The 21,142-nt window shown below is 43.3% G+C and overlaps 2 protein-coding genes across 3 annotated transcripts in view; one reads left to right on the plus strand and one right to left on the minus strand.

Annotated features, from left to right (window-relative positions):
* The window catches only part of LOC141338739 (F-box/LRR-repeat protein 19), a 21,867-nt gene extending 8,022 nt beyond the window's left edge, over positions 1-13,845 (minus strand). The window contains exons 1-8 of one of the 2 annotated variants that reach the window (XM_073844354.1): positions 13,244-13,845; positions 8,647-8,832; positions 7,322-7,465; positions 7,152-7,238; positions 5,850-6,032; positions 5,573-5,605; positions 4,310-5,475; positions 41-204 (exon numbers count right to left, since the gene is read on the minus strand). In XM_073844354.1, coding sequence (XP_073700455.1) covers positions 41-204; positions 4,310-5,475; positions 5,573-5,605; positions 5,850-6,032; positions 7,152-7,238; positions 7,322-7,465; positions 8,647-8,817 — 1,948 coding nt within the window. In that variant the 5' untranslated portion in view covers positions 8,818-8,832; positions 13,244-13,845. Of the gene's footprint in view, positions 1-40; positions 205-4,309; positions 5,479-5,572; positions 5,606-5,849; positions 6,033-7,151; positions 7,239-7,321; positions 7,466-8,646; positions 8,833-13,243 lie in introns of both variants that reach the window. The other variant, XM_073844353.1, reaches the window with a different exon arrangement.
* A 431-nt stretch (positions 13,846-14,276) lies between these two features.
* On the plus strand, positions 14,277-20,675 carry ube2m (ubiquitin conjugating enzyme E2 M). Its single transcript, XM_073844162.1, has 6 exons — positions 14,277-14,550; positions 16,711-16,805; positions 17,059-17,097; positions 17,531-17,634; positions 19,425-19,488; positions 19,701-20,675. Exons 1-6 carry the CDS (start codon positions 14,436-14,438, stop codon positions 19,839-19,841), a joined length of 558 nt encoding a protein of 185 aa, XP_073700263.1. The 5' UTR covers positions 14,277-14,435; the 3' UTR covers positions 19,842-20,675.
* The last annotated feature ends 467 nt before the right edge of the window (positions 20,676-21,142 follow it).

Below are 21,142 nucleotides of genomic sequence, written 5' to 3' on the forward strand. Positions count from 1 at the left end.
TCACTTTGAACACTCTGGATCCGGCGAGAGCGTGACCTACCTTGCAAACGGTTAATGAGCCACATGAGCTGTTTCTTGGAGATGTTGGTATAGCCCAGGTTGAGGGACACGGGTTGTCGGCGGATTATACTGCTCAACATGGGAGGAGTGATGGAGCGCTGGCGACTCAGATCGATCTGAGTCCATAACCTCTTATCACAGCACCTGCACACAGACACAAATGTTATCTAATATAAAGAAAGTCTTTATTTATATAATAAACTGCTTTGTTAACTGGACACAATGAATCAATCAGTTCAAACTGGAACAAATGAATCATTCAATGTGAACAGAATCAGTTTTGCTCACAAATCAGAAATTGCTAGCAAGTCTAGATTTCACCATTTCAAAATGTGAGTTTCTGACTGAAATGCAAAGTTGTCAAAAGTCAGAAATGATGGACTGGAACACCAGCAATATCCAGTGGAGTTGCTCAAGAGTAAATGACAAAGTACGGCTCATAAATGCCAAAACAGCATCATCTGTAATTGTCAGATGTCTAATAATAATTCATTTATAAATTGTCTTGTTATATTATCTATAATCAAATGATATTTAAATGATGCCTTTTTCTTTTCACTTCTCATACTACGGTGAAATGAAGGAATCAATATTTTGATAAATCCTCCTGCTGAGGACAATCAATCAATACATTCTGATGAAATGTTTTTTCTCTATATCTCTATGGACGTTATAATCAGGACTTTGTGAAATGACACAGTTTGAGATGCATAACTAACATTACACAGGTATATTCTCCATCTGTAAATGTTAGAAAGTCATGGAAATATTTCCATTTTTGCTGTCAGGAGTGACTGACAAACAGCAAATATAATAGAAACTAAAATATACCTTTGCCACTTGGTGACATCATCAGAGAAAAACAATGCAAGTTTTCAGAGTTATGACGATGACACACAGTTCCTAGAGAAAATCATCATAGCCTGTGAAAACCTTTACCGTTTGTCAATAAAATAAATTCTAACTTTGTTGAGCTGCATGTACACATTATAACCCTCATCATGAAATATTTCAATTTTCATTTTTGGAGGATTATTCAAAAGTAATCAGTGAAATCCCTCGTTTGGTAAAGTGATCAGCCCCTTAGAGTAAACCATTATAAACCTGCTCACGTGCAAACTATCAACTTCCAGATTGAACACCGGGCTAATTGCCAATCCTCACATCTATAGTAGTGCTGTTTCTTGAAGATTCCACTGTAAGTAGTGCATGGTACGGCGAATAATTCACCATGATTGGGAAAGTGCTTTCAAAAGACCTCCGGGACAAAGTTGTAGAAAGGCACAAAGTAGCAGAAGGCTACGAAAACATTTCAAAGGCTTTAGCTATCCCTCGGAGTACTGTGCGGAGCATCATTAAGAAGTGGAAAGCATATAGCACCACCAGGACATTTCCTAGATCAGACCGTCCGTCCAAAGTGGGTGACAGAGCCAGGAGGACATTGATAAGAGAAGATACCAGGAGGTCAAAGACAACTTTGAAGGACTTACAAGGCTTTATTTTTATGGTTGGGTCTGGTCTGGGCATGAGACAACTATCTCCCAAACTTCACACAAAGCTGGCCTGTATGGCAGGGTGGCACGAAAGAAGCCTTTTTTGTACGATACCTTCTGGCAAAAGGTGCTATGGTCTGATGAGACCAAAATTGAACTTTTTGGACTGAACTTCAAGTGGTATGTTTGTCGAAAAGCAAATACACCACACCGCTCAAAACACACCATACCTACTGTGAAGCATGGTATTGGCAGCATTATGTTATGGGGGTGTTTCTCTTCAGCTGGGACTGGGCGATTGGTCAGGATTGAAAGGAACATGGATGCTGCTAAGTACATCCAAATTCTTGAGGAAAACCTGCGTCCCTCTGCTAGACAGCTGAAGATGGGCAGGTCATTCACCTTCCAACACAACAATGACCCTAAGCATACTGCCAAAACAACAATGAAATGGCTGAAGGATTAGAAGGTGAATGGTCTTAAGTGGACAAGTCACAGCCCCGACTTAAATCCAATCGATGGATTTGAAGAGAGCAGTCTATTGCCACTCACCACAGAATTTGACTGAACTTGAGCAATTCTGCAAGGAAGAATAGGCAAATATTACCCAATCAAGCTGTGCAAAGCTAGTACAGTAGTATCCAAAAAGACTGATGGCTGTAATTACAGTAAAAGGTGGCTCTATGAAATTTTAAATCAAGGGACTGATGACTTTTCCAACCCTGTTATTCCAGTTTTATTTTATTTTCTTTATTCATTTGCAGAACTGTTGTGTTTTTTCTTTTATTGGTTTGACATTGTAAGACCAAAATTCATCTTGCTTTCGCTTGACCATTTACACAACATTCTGTTACTCAGTAGAGATGATCCTGATTAAAGGAGCCTAAACTAAACGTGCCTCGCGTCCAAGGCTTTCATACAGAAACACGTGTGTAAAGACTAAAACCAATGTGACACATGTGAATAACCAATCTCTGATGTTTTTACCTGTCACTCTTGAATGCATTTACTACATTATAAAACACAAGCGTCACAAGATGAGCTGCACTGCTCTGAACTGGTGAAGGAGTACAGATGAGTATAGACCATGATGGACGAGGTGTTTCCCTGCTTACGGCCCAAGATACAGGATAGACATGACATCCTCACATCACCACACACACATTACTGCACTCATGACACGACAAACAACAAATGCTTCAGAGAAAGAAAGGATATGTTTGAAGTCTGATACAACTCAGACCTTTTCTGACACCTTGGCTTGGAAATGGCAGCAATGTTTGCCAAGATTCACAGCGGTCATCATGCGCTATCATAACAACTACTCGCCATATCTGATGTGAATTGGACCAATTTCGTGTTCGATCATTACAGTACCACCAGTGTCATATGTAAAGGTTGACGAATGCCTTCATAGCATATCTAATTATTTGATCCCCTGCTGATTTTGTACATCTGCCCACTGACAAAGAAATGATCAGTCTATAGTTTTATTGGTAGGTTTATTTGAACAATGAGAGACAGAACAACAAAGAAATCTAGAAAACCCATTTAAAAAAAGTTATAAATTGATTTGCATTTTAATAAATGAAATAAGTATTTGAGTCCCTATCCATAAACAAGATTTCTGGCTCCCAGGCGTCTTTTATGCAGGTAACAAGCTGAGATTAGGAGCACTCTCTAAAAGGAATCAGCTTGTTACCTGTATATAAGGCACCTGTCCACAGAAGCAATCAATCAATCAGTCAATCAGATTCTAAACTCTCCACCATGGCCAAGACTAAAGAGCTGTCCAAGGATGTCAGGGACAAGATTGTAGACCTACATAAGGCTAGAATGGGCTACAAGACCATCGCCAAGCAGCTTGGTGAGAAGATGACAACAGATGGTGCGATTATTCACAAATGGAAGAAACACAAAATAACTGTCAATCTCCCTCGGTCTGGGGCTCGGTCAAGATCTCACCTCGTGGAGTTTCAATGATCATGAGAACGCTGAGGAATCAGCCCAGAACTACACGAGAGGATCTCGTCAATGATCTCAAGGCAGCTGAGACCATAGGCACCAAGAAAACACTGAAATCCTGCAGCGCTGCTCAAGAAAGCACATGTACGGCCGTCTGAAGTTGGCCAATGAACATCTGAATGATTCAGAGGAGAGCTGGGTGAAAGTGTTGTGGTCAGATCAGACCAAAATCCAGCTCTTTGGCATCAACTCAACTCGCCGTGTTTGGAGGAGGAGGAATGCCTCCTTCCCTCAGCCAGGGCATTGTAAATGGGTGGTGGATGGGTATTCCAGCATGAAAAATGACCAAAACACACGGCCAAGGCAACAAAGGAGTGGCTCAAGAAGAAGCACATGAAGGTCCTGGAGTGGTCTAGTCAGTCTCCAGACCTTAATCCCATAGAAAATCTGTGGAGGAAGCTAAAGGTTCGAGTTGCCAAACGTCAGCCTCGAAACCTTAATGACTTGGAGAGGATCTGCAGAGAGGAGTGGGGCAAAATCCCTCCTCAGATGTGTGCAAACCTGGTGGACAACTACAAGAAACGCCTGACCTCTGTGATTGACAACAAGGGTTTTGCTAAGTCATGTTTTGTGAAGGGGTCAAATACTTGTGTTTTTCTGGATTTTTTGTGGTTGTTCTGTCTCTCACTGTTCAAATAAACCTAAAATTAAGCAGTTTGCTAAAGTGTGACGGTGACATGGATGTCTAGCTGTGACTGTGGTGTCATATTTTATAGCGTGCGATATCTCACCAGCGGCTCCAGGTGCGGCACACGCGCATGCAGACGCACAGCTGCCGTTGATTGAGATGTTGGAAGACGCGGAGCCAGACCTCCCTGGGCAGCACGTGCGAGGCTCCGCTGTCCAGCGGCAGGCAGTGGGGTTCGGGGCAGGCGGGCGGCGGACGCACCAGGTGCCGCTCCATCTGCAGGGGCCGCGGCGGCGAGGGCACGGCCACGGGGCTCCTCTTCACCAGCTGCGAGCGCGCCGGCACCACCCGCGACTGCTGCGAACGGTGAGGAGCCAGCGATGAGCCGACCGCGTTGGCCGGGTTAGATGCGGCGGCGTTGCCGTTCGCGGTACCGGAACCGACCGTGGCCGTACCTGTGCTCTTATTTGAGGGAATGTTCTGGCCTTGCCTGCTTCCTCCGCGGATTTTGCTACCGCGGACGGCCTTTACGGCGCCGTGCCGGTGATTGGTCACAGTACTGCTGTTGGAGTTCTCCTTCTCCTGCAGCTCTCTGCCGGCCACCCGCGTGCGGCCGTTGCGCGTGTCCTGTCCGTTAGTGCGCTTGGACGAGGAGAGGCCTTCGGGTCCCGTTAAGTGTCCGTGTCCGAAGGTCGCCGGTTGCGTCGCCGACAGAGGCGAGGGCGGGGCCACGGCACCGGCTTTGTGACCCCGATCCCCAGAGCCTTCTTCGTCGTCGTCCGCCTCGGCGTCCGCGAGCGCTTTCCGGACCCTGGCGTTGGCGTCTCCTCTGCGGCGCTGCGGCTGAGGCTCGTCCGCGTTGTCCTGCTCGTGTTCCGCCGCTACGCTCTCGCCCTCCGAATCCTCGCTGGCGCTGAAGCCGAGCTCGGCCAGACGGCGGTTTCGGTCTCGCTCGCGGACGCTGCTGTTGCCGTACACGCCGGCCGGAGAGGACGGCTCAGAGGCGGCGACGGGAGACGGAGAGTCAGAGTCCGACTCGGAGTCCGTTTCGGAGCTGGAGGAGGACGAGGAGCTGGAGTCCCGCACTCGCTCCAGGAGCTGACACATGCGCTTGAAGCGCTCCAGTTTCTCGCGGTGATGGGAACGCTGATCCTGGCTCGGGGTCGAGGGCTGCGCCGCGGCGGAACCACCGGCGGAGCTGTGTCCGCCACCCGACGAAGAGTTCGGCCCGTTCGCTTCAGAAGAATCCGAGGAGTTGGGTTTGGCTTTCTGCTGAGGATGGGAATGAAAGAGTATTACTCTAGTGAGAGAAACTGACAACCCTGCATTTCACGTCATCAATAAGACTAAAGAAGAGAAGTCGTACCTTCTTCAGGTGTTTATCACGGGCACCTTTGATCTGACGGGGACCAAAAGAAAAACATTTGAGTGTGATGAATTCTGACACATGAATTTACAGTGTTAATGGTTAAAAGTTTACAACCCCCCAGAAGACAACAGATGTTGAAAATATGTATTTTTAAACTTAAAAATTATTCTGAGCTTAGTTTTAAACAGCGAATGGCACTGCTTGCTTCCAATTGCTCACACACACTAGCCAGACAGAAAGAGAAGACAGCAGTGGACTACTCTGCTGCACTCGCCTTCTTCTTGGAAGCGCTCTCCTGAGGAAGATCCTTCTCCTTCTTGCGTTTAGCTCCATCCTGACGAGCCGTATCTTCCAGAGACAGACTCTTCTTCTTACTCGGTGGAGGATCATCCGTCAGCTTCCAGCGACTCACTTCCCCATTGTCCATGCGCCTCTTTCCTAAACCATCTCCTTGATCCTAAAATATCAGACCCACACTTATGTCACTATTATTATTAATATTATTATGGTGAAGGCCAAACACAGCACTGCTTCCAGAACACAATCAGTCAGGGTTTTCTAAAACTGTGTAGGCAGTGACAGTATTCTGACACAAATTCATTACACATAAGAAGAGGTTACACATCAGATCTGATCATGAAATCTAAACACTCGTTCGCAACTGTAAGTTATGGAACTGATTTGTGAGATTACTAGTGCGGTTGCAGAAGTGGACTTGGCCGAACACGTTCTCAAACTAAACATCCATTAACCTGTCATCACTGTACTTCTTTCCTGCTTCTCCTGTGTTCCTACATCTGCATTTAATTACTAACTAATGTTATACAGATTATGGGAGACTTATATATTGTTAGCTTTGTGTTTCTCCCCATTTCTCCAAACATCACTCGTTCTGCACTTTTAAACGGTGAGTCAACCGTTGTCAGAGGTGAAGCGGCACTGTGTGAAACACAGACCACTGTGAGACCCATCTGAATCTGACACAGAAACATCTACCAATAAACTAAACCAAAAGTGCCCCGTGTCAAAGTGTCCTGTGACGGGTGGAGCAGGGGAATCTCTGAGAGACTACTGTTCAAACACCTTCAAGCTTAAGAAGGGCTTTTCCTGACGCCACTGCTTCCCGTCTCTCTCCAGAACTGGACTAATACAGGCATAAATGGCAAAAAAAGTGATCTTTTCAATTACATTTAAGCAATTATGCAGCAAGTAGGAAACTGTACAGCAATAACGTAATTCCATATATTCAAAAAGGCACTTTTGCTGGAAAGATGGAATACGGTGCAAAACATTACTGACTGTTTTGTACTAATTTTTATAGATGCTTCCATGGCTATCACAACTTATTTTCACAATTTTGCATAGTAGAATGTTGGATTAAAAACAAAGTTATAATATGAAAACATGTGAATTTGCAACAGTACTGAAGAACCCATAGCAGAAAACCAAACATTTAAACAAGGTGTGGAAATGGATGTAGACGGTCTATGAATGTAAGACTTTCAGTGGCAACAAATCCCTGTCCTGAAATGACAAGCTTCAATGGAGTTCTGGAGTATTTGGTGTGAAGTCTTACCTTACTGGTCTTTCCTTCCTTGTGGCACTTTGGACATTCCCAGCAGTTTGGGATCTCGTCATTAATGATGCCTTCAGACTTACCCATCTGAGGAGAGACAGTGGACGGCGTTATCAGCAGACAGTTCAGACGCGTTCGCTCGTTCTGAGCTCGTAACGTGTGGCGCTAACCTTAAGGCAGCTGGGGTGGATGATCTCGTTGCAGATGGTGCACTCCATGAGCGAGAGGCTGAACTTCTCCTCCTCCGACTCCACCGTATCCTCCTTCCCTGCTTCACCGCATGCGAAACACACGGCTGTGTGGGGCAACACCGGCTGGAGGACATCGGAGACTCAGTTAGGGACAAGGGGAAATGTGTGACACTTTACTCCTGCCACTGAGAGGTGCTTTAGGCCTAACAAGTATCGCACTAGTCTGCTGCTCAGAGGTGGTTCAAATCATTCATGTGACATGCTTCATATGCTGTAAACACTCCCCTGTTCAGCTATTAAATCAACCACTGCACTACTGAAACGATCATCTAAGACAGTGGTTCTCAATCCTGGTCCTGGGGGACCCCTGCTCTGCACATTTTGCATGTCTCCCTTATTTAACACACCTGATTGAGATCATCAGCTCATTAGTAGAGATCCATGAACTGAACTAACAAGCTGAAGATCTCAATCAGGTGTGTTAAATAAGAGAGACATGCAAAATGTGCAGAGCAGGGGTCCTCCAGGACCAGGATTGAGAACCACTGATCTAAGATATGAAATTCGGCTGTCAGATGAGCTATGACATAAGTTTGTTTCACGCTTGTGAATGAGGAACTGGTGATGCTGATGTTCAGATTTTGAAGAAACTGACTTTAGTAATGTGTTGTATTGAATGGCTCTACTTCAGACTATAAACCAAAGACTGACTCACACTCGAGGCACATTGAGACTCTTGAAAGTGATGGAACACTTCAAGGAACTGTTTTATGACACCTTTATAACCTTTTTGGATCTTTTAAGTTCTGGTGACCTGGATTTTTAATGGAGAGACCTAACCTCTGAGGTTTCACTAAAAATATGTTTTGAGTTTGGAAGGACATGAGAGTGAGTGAACACCAGCTCTTGATTTATCTTGGACTTGTCTTATTGAAGACTAACCCTAAACCTGTTGCTGTCCTACTGACCAGTGCTCCGTTTCCCAAAAGCATCGTGAGCCTAAGTTCATCTCAGCTGCATTGGAGGCGATGGTCTACGATCAACCTAGGCTTAACAATGCTTTTGGGAAATGCAGCCCAAATAATGAAAGTGAAGTGAAAAATAATCTGTGAGATCCTGGATGAAGTCTTTTTGAGCTCGAAAATGCCAGAAATGGCATGGTGCAGTATAAAAACAATACGCAGGTAATAACTACAGCCAAATCTATGAGGGGGGGATGTCTGAAATCTCTGAATGTGAAGCGTGTAATGGTATTGGATTCATAGACACAGCTGTCCTGTGTTTGTGTGAGCGTCTGGACTTACTGCAGTGCACTGCCGGAGCAGACACGACTGCTTCATCCGTCCCGGTCCACCGAACTTCTTCATGTCCTTGCAGAAGTGGCACTCGCCGCACTCAGTCCGCATACACGCTTGACAGCGCCGGCACCGTGTCCGCCGCCGCCGCGCGCCTCCCAGCGCCTTACTGCCAGACATCCCCTCTGCATTCAACTGAAACAAGCAGAAGAACAGGCCGCGCGTTACAGCTCGCCACACCACCGTCCGCAGGCTCCAACCCCGTCCCAGACACCTGACAAACAGCACTGATGGTTTACTAGTATTACAATAACACACTCACTTCCACTGTTACAACTGAATGCTGGAATGCGTCCAAGTAAACTTACACAAAATAACAAACTCTTTTGTTGCTCTAACTTTCTGAGGCAATTACATTTTTATTTCTATAGTGTTTGCATATGTACTGTTCTTTTTTCCCCTTTTTGGTTGTTTAGAACAGGGCCAAACTCTGTCCTGCAGAGTTTAGCTCCAACCTCAGTTAAACACACCTGAACCGGATAATCAAGGTCTTACTAGAATCTTCCCAGCAGGTGTGTTGAGGCAAGTTACAGCTCAGCTCTGCAGGACCGAGTCTGAACACCCCGCTGTAAGACAAAACAACCGGACGAACGCTGCTTTCCACATGCAAATACATTGCATAACTGACCTGATTAGTTAGTATTTTATCATTTTCATTAAAATAATCTTTAATAATAGATGGCATTAAACAAATAGCACGTAAACTATACCTAATTTTGGTGATTCCATACAGAAAAATATCTCAGAAGAAAAGCTGTTCAAAGCTGACACTGGTCAAAGTGCCGACATGTGCCGTTTAGGGAAAGATGAAGTATGAAGATGTATGTTTCAGCTTGTGTACCTGCTGTGGTTTGTGAACGATCACCTCTATCCTACACTGATTGACTAACAATAATCACAGCTCATCAGGGGGGTGCTCCATAAAACTAGTTTACCAAATAAGCCAGGCTTATTTTAGTTAGCCTGGCTTATTGTCACTTGATTTGGCTCAAAATAAGTCAGACTAACTGAAATAAGCCTGACTTATTTGGTAAACTTGTTTTATGGAACACCCCCCTGGACACAGATTGATTAGATGTGTCCGGCGTCTCTCTCTGAACACGAACACATGACAGAAGAGGAATCTGGCGCCATCTTGAGACTCACTTCTGACAGAGGACTGCAGGACCAGGGGGTGTTTCCGAAAACAAGTTCACCAAATAAGCGCATTTCAGTTAGTCTGACTTACTTCGAGCCAAGTGACAATAAGTCTGGCTTATTCGGTAAACTTGTTTTAGGAAACATCCCCCCGGAGAGTCTATTTACAGCAAGAAGCCGAAAACACATTCAGACTGGAAGAACTGATGTTTCTCAGCCAGATCAGGTTAAAGATCTCAACTGTTTCTCTGAATCACTCGAAAGGGACAGTTCAGCCCTAAATGAAATCTGAGTGATCACGGATCATGAAACAGCGACTTCATCATTTTTTATCATCGTCAATGATTCATCCGTGCATATTTTGGGTCTTGTAATCCCTAATAAAAATGTCATAACCTGTTCTGTTAACCTGCGATATGACACCTGGCTTAAAATACATATAATGATGGGTGTGGATAAATCAAAAGTAGGAATTGTCCATTTCAACGTCATGGTGACTTTAACTCCATCATAAGTATAAGTATAAACTAAAATCTCACACGGGGCATTTGTGGCCCTCTATCTTGACAGTTGTGTTCAATCTAATAGACTAGATCACACACTGAATGCACAGACTCTTAAAGAGACAGTTCACCCCAAAACGAACATTGGCAGTTCATTTACTCATCCTCAGGCCGTCCAACATATCTGAAATACATTTGTTTCATGCTAAGTATACTACAGATACATTTACATACGTACTAAATAAAAATGCAATTGTACTTTTGGTACACTAAATGTAAATATACTTTGGTATATTTAAAGTCAGCTAAATTGGAATAACTCATTTTGTACTTTAATTGTGCAAAAGTAGTACTGAAGTCCAACTAAAGATCTAGTGAACTATGTCTGATTGTGTTCGAGTGGAACTTTAGGTACATTAAATATCTCACATTTAAAGACCAATATTATTCAAAGGTCATACAGTCCTCATCAATAGTAGCATTAAAGCACATTTTAGGCTTAATATTAAGAAAAAATTGCAATGTGCACAAGTAGTACTCCAAATAAATTTGTATTATAATTTTTATATCAGTAAGTCTCGAGCGATTTGTCAGTAAAAATGTCAATGGATTTGAACTATACTTAGTATAAAAGAAATGTATTTTTAAATGTATTATTTTTTTACTAGGGTCACATCCACGTTTCACATCACATCATTATTGGGTGCTTTAATATAGATGCATATATGTTCTGTCAATGTGTGATCACTAGTGAACTAAATCAGTTTGGTGAAAGTGACCAGCTCACAGAAAAGAATCGCATTTCCCCGTTTACCTGAGGCTCTGGACTACAGGTAATAATGTGGTAAATAATGTTCAGTTTCTCACACAGACCAAGCGGTTCACTTTGTAAGACATCAATATATTATCAGGATCCATGGTTATTAATCTAATTTTCCTTGATATGTTTTTAATCTCAGTATAATATGTAACTGCTGACTTTGCATTTTATGGATTGCTAAGCACCATGGTTTAAGCTAAAAATCCACTTTACTGTTCTAATGAAGAAAAAAAGTCAGCTACATCTTGGATGGCCTGAGGATGGGTAAATAAGCAGAAAATGCGAATGAAATGTGGACGGACTATCCCTGAGTGAGCGACATACTCAATAACGACAGCTCACACATGCATAAACCTACAATCACCATATCGTATTATGGGTACGGGTTAAATCACACAGATCATGATTTAAGATTTTGGGCATATGGTCCTCCACTAAACAATTTCATCCATAAGCTGATTGAAAATCCTGCCATTTTTCTTTTATTCAGCGTGTAAGCCAAAGGCAGCTGTAGCAAAGGAACGGATGACTCTGTGTGTGACCCTGGAGCACAAAACCAGCCTCCAGCAGCTCAGGTTTATTTGTAGCAATAGCCAACAATTCATCGTATGGGTCAAAATTATTGATTTTTCTTTTATGCCAAAAATCATTAGGATATTTAAGATAATGTTTGATGAAGACATTTAGTAAATTTCCTACTGTAAACACATCAAAACGTAATTTTTGATTAGTAATACGCACTACTAAGAACTTCATTGGGACAACTTTAAAGGCGATTTTCTCAATATGAAATTTTTTTGCACCCTCAGATTGCAGATTTTCAAATAGTTGAATCTCAGCCAAATATTGTCTTATCCTAACTTATCTATTAAGCGCTTTTTTTTTAAATTAACCCTTATGACTGGTGTTGTGGTCCAGGGTCACATTTGTGTTGGATAATGGGAGACAAAAGAAGATCTCTAGACCAGACTACTCTTCTGGCAATACAGTCAAAACACAGTGTGAATATCTAGACAGCCGAGCTAGTGTACTACTACTGAGTGAGCTGTGAGGGTCTATGGCCTGATTATTAGGCCATTTCCAGCCTCACTTTCATTCTGTCTGAGCGTAGTCTTCTTTAGACTGGTTCTTTCTGTCGCTGTCATGTCTTTCTATCACCGCACTCCTCTAGAGAATTACTCTCAGAACTACTCCTGAACAGAATTACTTTCACTATCACTAATATCGTCAACAAAACACCACACATTTACTGTGGAAACCCACCACCAAAACACCACTGTTTTCCAGTCACTGGGTCTACAGCAAAGTCCTGGTGATTTCAAGTGACTCCCCAACAGTGTGATATTTCTCAATATTGCTGTCAGTTAGTTCATTATTACAGTGGTTTTATAACACAAACTGTAATAACTACAGTATTTTGGTAGAAACTCATACCATATTACCTCCTCGAGAGTTACAGACTGTCAGGTGAAATATGGGCCTAAAATTAAACTAAAGGCAGATCAATTTAGAAACAATGAAAACACAGCAGGGCTTCAGAGATGACACACGTTCAGCACGAGCAAAGCCCAACAGCCCGTTTACCGTGAATACCGTGGTGTGAGAGTCGTTCTCACATGTGTGTTGTGTTTCTCCACTTCCCTGATTGACTGGAGACAGCTAACATGAGCAGCTAACCAGCAGCACGTTAGTTACTCAGCTTCAGATCTACTCATGCCTTCACAGAACACCCCACAGCAGCCCCTGAGCCTAGACTGTCGTTTATCTCCTATAAAGCCGAACACAGAGCGACAAACGAGCAGAAACACCACAGATCGCCCATTCGGAGCTGAGCAGGTAGCTAGCATGGGTTAGCAGGTTCATTCTGAGCCATCCAGCGGCGACACTAACCAGACAGATTTCAGCACACTGTGTCGTTTGCACGAACTGAGATGGGCTTTACTAACCATTTTGATCTGGGAGGAATTTGTTCCACGATGACAGCGTTTTAATCGCACACAGTCTCCACAGACACACGACAATACACGACTAGCTAAGCGAGCACGAGCTCATCATGACTGAGCCCCAGAGCAAAGACTGAACTCACCTGCTCGTGTGGAGTCGCATACTCCTTGATCGAGCATTAGATTGATGTTTTCTTACGATAGATGGACACAATGAGAGAGAGAGAGAGAGAGAGGGTGAGTGAGTGAGAAGAGAGAGAGAGATCGCTTCCTTGTTTCTCCGCTCGACTTTCCTGCTGTTATCAGGCTCCTTTCACAGGTTTACATGAGTGACTCGTTTAAACACCAATCACCGACACTACCATCCATTAACACATCCACAGCCCTTCTGATCCACAGCAGCCCCTGCGATGATCGCTTCTGCTCCTGTCCTCCAGCCTCGTCTCTCAATGTGTTCCTCAAAGGCTCCTCAAATATTACAATCATGCGAGCTCTTCGGATCGTTTATGCGTCCGGAAAATCCTCGTCTGCGCTTCTGCAGGCCAATATTCCAGGCGCTTATGATTCCCAAACGCTCGGCTGAACTGAAAGAGAAAACAGCATAAACGGATAAACGTGCCTTTTGTTCGCTCTTTCCTATTGTGCTCCTCTGCTCTATGTGTCTATCTGGATCTGGACTGGAACGCGGCTACTGTCCCACTGAGTCCAGATCAGCTCTTACATGATCCTGACGCCATCACACTCTGTTCCTGCTCCCGAAAATCAAATAAATAAATAAATATGGTAAATAAAAAATATGGAGAGTAAAAAAAAAAATATGAAAGCTCCTCCCGATCTAGTCGTCACCACCGAACGGCATCATGGGAATTGTGGTCCATTAGTGCCCTACCCCAAAACACTCCTGTTATTATTAGTAGTTATTTTTTTGTAATAACACAAATGCTTCAGAGAGATCAGTAAAAAAAGAGAAACAGAGAGAGACATGTGTTTTTAAATTAATATAAATAATAATAATAATAATGATGATAATAAACGGCAATAATAATAATAAAAACTAGACTAAGGTGGTTTGCTAGTTTTGTCTGGTTTGAGCTAGACTCGAGGCAGTTGCTAGAGTGTAGTTGGAGTAAGTGTGAACAGACTGAGTGTGCGGCTAACATTAGCAGCTAACACACACACACACACACACACACACACACACACACACAGGCAGGCTCCCTCTACTGCTGCTGTAAAACACATCACGCACCCCAGTTACCTGTAAAACACACATCATCGTCGTCATATCAGGGGTAGATTCGCTTAGGCTTGTTCTTAGCACAGAACAGAGTGAAGATGATCAAGCTTTTCTCGCTGAAGCAGCAGAAGAAGGACGAGGAGTCTGCCGGAGGAACGAGAGCCGGAGTCGGCGGAAAGAAAGCGAGCGCGGCCCAGCTGCGGATACAGAAGGGTACGACCATCAAAACAACACCCTCCACACCACCACAAACCTTCATTTATCACATACACACACACTGACACTCGGTACAGCTCGCTCGTGCTCTCGGGACAGTCTGATTAAAGACACGTTCTCGTAAAAATGCCAAGTCGAGGAGGAGAGCGAAAGTAGCATTAGCCTCCGCGCTAACATCTAGCGCACTCTTGAGTTAGTCTGCGCTGCTTTATCATCATCATCATCATCATCATTATTATGATTATATACTCGATGTTTGAACACTTCAGAGCCGTCACAGGAAGCGAAGCTCCTGTCTAAAGTCGGACATCACCGGAGAAACACTCGTTTTTTGTCAGAGCAAACTAACGAGTTCCAATCACAGTCATAACATTGAGGCCTAGAGTTTGATGTGGAGCTCATAAGGACTCTGAGTCCGCCTGCTTTTAACATCAGACCTGCACAGATGTGGACCCGCATCTCAAACATCTGCTTTGGGCTCTTTAGACTTCTGTGTGAAAGTCTTCCGTTTGTCCGTTTGTGAGCAGTGAGGGTCAACACATGTTTATGTGATCTTTCTGATCCTGCTGGACTCAGTTCTGGTTTGTTACAGAAATGAAGAGATGACTGGAATAAACCTGCTCACCAGGTTCTGGAACAGAAGACAGTTACGATTAAGGACACCGCTGTCACAAATGACTCAAGCGGTAAAATAAGTTGAAGGGATAGTGACCCAGAAATCATCATTTACTCACCCCTTCGTTTATCTCCAGAACACAAATCGAGGGCATTTGAATGAAACCCGGGAGATTTCTGTCCCTCCGTTCAAAGTTCATTCCATGTCAACGTCTCAAAAAGTACATAAAGTCTTTTTTTAAACACATCCATATGAATTGGATGGTTTTCTGAAGACACACAATGGTTTGATAGGATGAACAGATTTAATTTAGGCTTTTCTTCGCATTAAACATTGAGCTCATCACACACGAGTTCAGTCTGCTGTTTGACACACGAGAGCCGGTGCGCTTTGATCATGTTTAGTGAGTTTATTTCTGAAGAAAAGCCTAAATTAAATGTGTTCACATATATCTTCAAAGTGTGGATTACTTTCAGCATGTTTTCTGAACTTTTTAAAGCGTTAAAGCTTTGGTGGAATGCACTTTGAATGGAGGGACAGAGTTTGGTGAGTTAGTTTGCTCATATAGCTCCGTGATCTCTCAGATATTGAGGTTAAACTCATCTGGAGTGCTGTGCTGGGAAAACCAGTGTGGATGGACAGATGCTGATGCTGGAGCAATGCGTTCAGGAATAACAAATTTGTTTACAATTCAGTTTGAAAATATTTTTAATGCACAAATTACTCTGAATTTACCTGTATTTTTCTGAAAGTTTTGAAAAGCCCAATAGTGTCATTATTCAGATCGAGTCACTGTTGGTTTGGGCTGCGCGCATTTTAATCGTGATATACAGATATACAGATCAGATTCCATGTCTGAACGTCTGTTCTTGTTCTGGTTTTGTGACTCCACCCACTGACAGTTTAACCAATAGTATTTAGACACCCTGGGTTGCCAGTTGGTGGAAAACGCAGCGTATCGTAGTCGTGGAAGCCAGCAAATGAACTGGCTCAGAGATCGCAGATTCTACCCAACCTAAAAAGCTTAAAACATCCATCTAAAAGCAATTCTCTCCAATATTTGAGATTTGGACTGCCCACTAGCTGTTAATGTTACGTGCTGCACCTTTAATCGGGTTGGCTTGAGAAAGCTTTTATATGCGCACCACGTCTGTGAAGAGGCTCACAGAATGGAAAAACATGACTTTCTAACAGTTACAGATAAGGATAAATTGATTGATTAATTGTGGAGAACAGCCCAGACCCACGGCCAATGGAGAGGAAATCGTAGTTTTGCTAAATTGTTTTATTGAATGAAGCTTATAGATAGGCTAAAGAAAGCTCTAGTCTCTGGTTAGTGTTTGCTTGAGGAAAAATGTCACAACAGAAACGGATATATTTTGTGTGTCTTGAGCTGTAAGATCAGATTTATTGAATAATCATAACTCACCCATGGGTGGAACCCTTCATAATTCATACTCTGTGGTTTGTCAATGGGCGAGTGCATACCATCATGTCAGTGTGAAAGTGAAAGTAACGTTGTTGTTGTTTTTCTGTGTCAGACATCAATGAGCTGAACCTCCCAAAGACGTGTGAGATCGTGTTCCCGGACCAGGACGACCTGCTCAACTTCAAGCTCATCATCTCACCGGACGAGGTCTGCTCTGTGTGATCGCTGATCCGGCGTAGTGTTGAGTGTTTGCGTGTAGGAATGAGTTGAGCGCACGGATCAGTCGTGCTGCTGAAGCTGTGTTTCTGATGCTCTTATGATTACACTTTATCAGGCGTCCCAGCAGCCACACACATGTGTTTTGCTCATGCCTGTCCTCTTATAGCAGCGTGTTACTGTCATGTGTGGAGTCTGATGTGTTCCATGAGCATCGATCATCTTCTGTATTGTTCTTTTGCAGGGTTTCTATAAAGGGGGGAAATTTGTCTTCAGTTTTAAGGTAAACAGCCGCTCAACTAAAGACCTGTGACAGATCACACACATCATACACTGACACTAGGCTCTTGTTTGCTGTAGTATGTTACATTAGATGACTACATTTTTCTGCAGTAAAGCACATCCGCACCATCAGTGTAATTTTTTTTTTTTAGCCAACCTGTGCACATTTTCTTTAATTTCATGTAATTTCTTGAACTAGCTTTTTATCTTACTAATTCTTTTGTTTGTTTTGTACGTTTTGTTTATTTCTTGAATTGTCATTTTCAGCAGTATTGAAATGCTCCATCAGCTGACATGTTTATGGCATTATTTTTGCTTTAAAAGAAGGTCCTTGTCCTAAGACTAACTAGTTCTAGTGATTGCAAATGATCTTTTAAAAGCTTGTGAGATAATCAGGGAACAGCGATTAAAGGTCAGGTGTGTTTTCCTTTCAGGTAGGACAGGGATACCCTCACGACCCCCCGAAAGTAAAATGTGAAACGATGGTCTATCACCCCAACATCGACCTCGAAGGCAACGTCTGTCTAAATATATTGAGGTATTGTACACTCTTACACATGTCCTGTCTTTAACTTTGGGTGTTGTGATATAATAGCTAGGATTGGTTCTGTCAGTGCTGTATCAGACGGATGACTCTAATGGCAGTGGATCAGTGCTGATGTGATTAACAGTTCAGGGCCCGTATTCATAAAAAATCTTAACAGCTCATAACTCACCGATTTAGGAGAAAATCTTACAAATAATGGGCATGTCAGTCCTAAGTTTAGGATTTAATACATTTTTATTTCACAAAGTGTTTTAGCCCTAAAACTAGCTCCTAGATCTGTGAAATGTTAGGTGTAGTAAAGATGGCTCCTAAGTCACTAAGACCAAGCCACAAACTATCCCGAAACGGCTGTCTCCAGCAATCTGCCTCGGAACGTAAACATTTTAGAAACTTTTGACGATTACAAGCTTTTCAAAGGGTATTGCCTTTGGTTTTGGAGTTTATCTCTAAATATTCTGATTATATTCTTGTTTTCATTAACAAATAGGCAAGAAGTAACAGCTGTTATTGCGTCCAGTTTGGTTTTCTTTTATTCTACTAATCTATTCTATTCTATTATATTCTGTTAATTAAAAGGCTGTTTATATGCATATCCGCTAATTGCTTATGAGAAGCACACATTAAGAGGCTGACAATCAGTTGAACATATACTTGTTTAATTAGTGACACTTCTATATTTGAGTATGGCAACATAACACCACACTCTACAATATTCCTTTGAACAAATCTCTGACAGAGACCCCTCCCCTATCCGCCAATCACTGTGTGCATAGTTAATGAGCATGCTGACATCATCCAGAGCAATGAGCTCAACCCCGCCCCTCACTCTCAGTTTAAGTCTTCTCTCTACTCCTGAGAAAAAGTTTGTCTCAGCAGCTTTGGGAATAGGTTTAAGAGAAAACACTTAGATAAAAACCTTCACTGCTATTTAGGAGAACTCTGCTAAGATCAAATGTTTTGTGAATATGGGTGCAGGACTCCTGAGAGCAGCTGCTTCTAGTTATTCTTGATGAAAGCAAGGTTTTTACAATATCAATTTTAAGTTCCAGGGAAATGTTACAGTTCTTGATATTCTTAAAAAGTAATACTAGTCTTACTAATATAAGCCAAGTGTTTTCAAGTAATTGTTAAAGTCTGTGTAAAATAAGAGCAAAGAAGCAGCTGCCCCATCAATAGGACATTAACCCCCGGTTTCACAGACAGGGCTTAAGCCTAGTCCTATCCTAAAATTTAAGTCTGACCTGTTTAAACTGACAGAAACTTGCACTCACTGATCTTAAAATATAATAGTGGCTTTGTTTTGCCTCAAGATGCCCACCAGTAATGTTTTTTTTTTAAAGGCACGTATATAAAAATGACTTTATTGTCCTAATTGAACGATGGCCTAATCTTGGCTTAGTCTAAGGCCCGTCTGTGAAACCAGGCCGAAATGTTTGAAATTGAGCTTGGCTTAGTTTAAAATCCTGTAAACTGGTGTTAAAGCAGCACTGGCTTTCTCCAGAGTCTTTCACGTGAAACATTTCATAATCCATCAACATCTACACATCACTGCCATTAGATAGGAACACCCAACCAAAGACAACAGAACCACTAATCTGGACCACTGACGCTTGTCCTCTACAGACCTATACCCTGATGATGACAGAATGAAACCAGAGTATCACGTGGATAAATGATAGAAAGTTGGTTGGAACATGGTTGAATTGTCTTCTCTAGTCTTGTAATGAATTATCAGGTTATGATCCAGAAACTGAAGAAGAACTTCACTCTTTGTATTTCAGAGAAGACTGGAAGCCAGTGTTGACGATTAACTCCATCATATACGGACTACAGTATCTGTTCCTCGTAAGTCCAGCTCTCCTCAAGTGTTTAGGTCATCAGAACCCCCAGCATTGTTCTGATGTATGTTCTCAGCGTTTCCTGGCGGTGAGCGGTGTTCGTATTCACACATAACGGTTCCAGCGTGAGAATATGCACACGGCAAACGTCAGGAAGCTGCAGTACCCTAGCGAGGGCCGTTCTGAATCGCTCACTGCTGTCATGTGTCTCTCCTCCAGGAGCCAAACCCTGAAGATCCCCTGAACAAAGAGGCGGCAGAGGTCCTGCAGACGAACCGGCGGCTCTTCGAGCAGAACGTCCAGCGGTCGCTGCGGGGCGGCTACGTGGGCGCCACCTACTTCGAGCGCTGTCTGAAATAGTCCCGCGCCCGCCGGCCCTTACATCCCAGAATGCATTTATCGTTTACATGCGCTGAGACGCACTGACCGACACACTGACCGCACGCAGGACGGGGAGGGTTTCCGCAGCGGGTGGGGATTGAGGAACGGGCTCGGAAAGGCCGGTCAGTGATTGTTGCTCAGAGGATTCAGTCGTATTTTGCCACTATGCTGGTACCCACTGTTTATTTTTGCTGAGATTCACATGCTAACTTATCCTCCCACTCACAGAGAGCGAGACGGGCAGACCGTTCGACAGACACCCAGATCATTACGCTCCTATTCCATTACCGAGGCTCGAGGACCGAATTCGTTCGGGCTTCGGCGACGAAGCCAAATCTGCCTCGAGTCGCACGTATTCAACTCCGTTTAGTAGTCATTAATTTTTACGTTCGCAACGACAAAGACAAAAAACTCCAAAAAGGACGTGTATAGTATTCGACCAATTCCGATAGCGCTGACAAATTGATAACCCGTCGAACCCGGAGACCGGCTAACACGAGACCGACAGGATCCGTCTGCTAATTGGGCTGTTGTGAGCTTGGGAGACTTATGATGTTTTGCTATAGTTTTCCTGGTTGGGAATGGGTGGGATTGGATTTTCTCCAGGAGGATTGACGTAGGGTTAGGAATGGTTGCGTACGATGTTACAATTCTGTTGTGTATATTGAAATCCCAGTTGTTCACGATGACTGCAATATGAATTATGTTAAATAAAATATTGACTTGAATGCCTACATTTTAAGATTAGTGTAAACTACAACAGCAGATTGTCTTTAAAAAAAAACAACAGCAACAATAAAATGTTTTATCTGACCTGGACGATCATGTGCCTCTGCGTCAGGACGCTCCGATCATCACCGGTCGCTCAGAACCGGATCAAAATGAACAAACACGGGATGAAATCAGACGCGCGTGTGGATGATCGCCGAAACGTCTTGGTTTGTGTTGCTGCCTCACAGTTATATGCTCTGTTTGCACTGCCAGATTAAAAAAAATCCCATTTCTTTTTGCTTATCCACCTCACGGTACAGTATAAACAGAAAAAAACATCTTTGAAAAAGTCGTTTTCTCGAAGATTTCTGATTTTAAAATGTTACTGCAGTAAAAGAATGCAACCAAAAGACAGTCATGGCCTAATGGTTAGAGAGTCGGCTTTGTAAAAGGTTGTCAGTTCGATTCCCACACCGGCCGCAATTAAAGGTGGAGATGGTGAATGACCGGCGCTCTTTCCACCTTCAGTACCATGACTGAGGCGCCCTTGAGCCCTGTTGCTCCCTGGG

The sequence above is a fragment of the Garra rufa genome, chromosome 7 (assembly GCF_049309525.1).
Source record: "Garra rufa chromosome 7, GarRuf1.0, whole genome shotgun sequence".
NCBI lineage: Eukaryota > Metazoa > Chordata > Actinopteri > Cypriniformes > Cyprinidae > Garra > Garra rufa.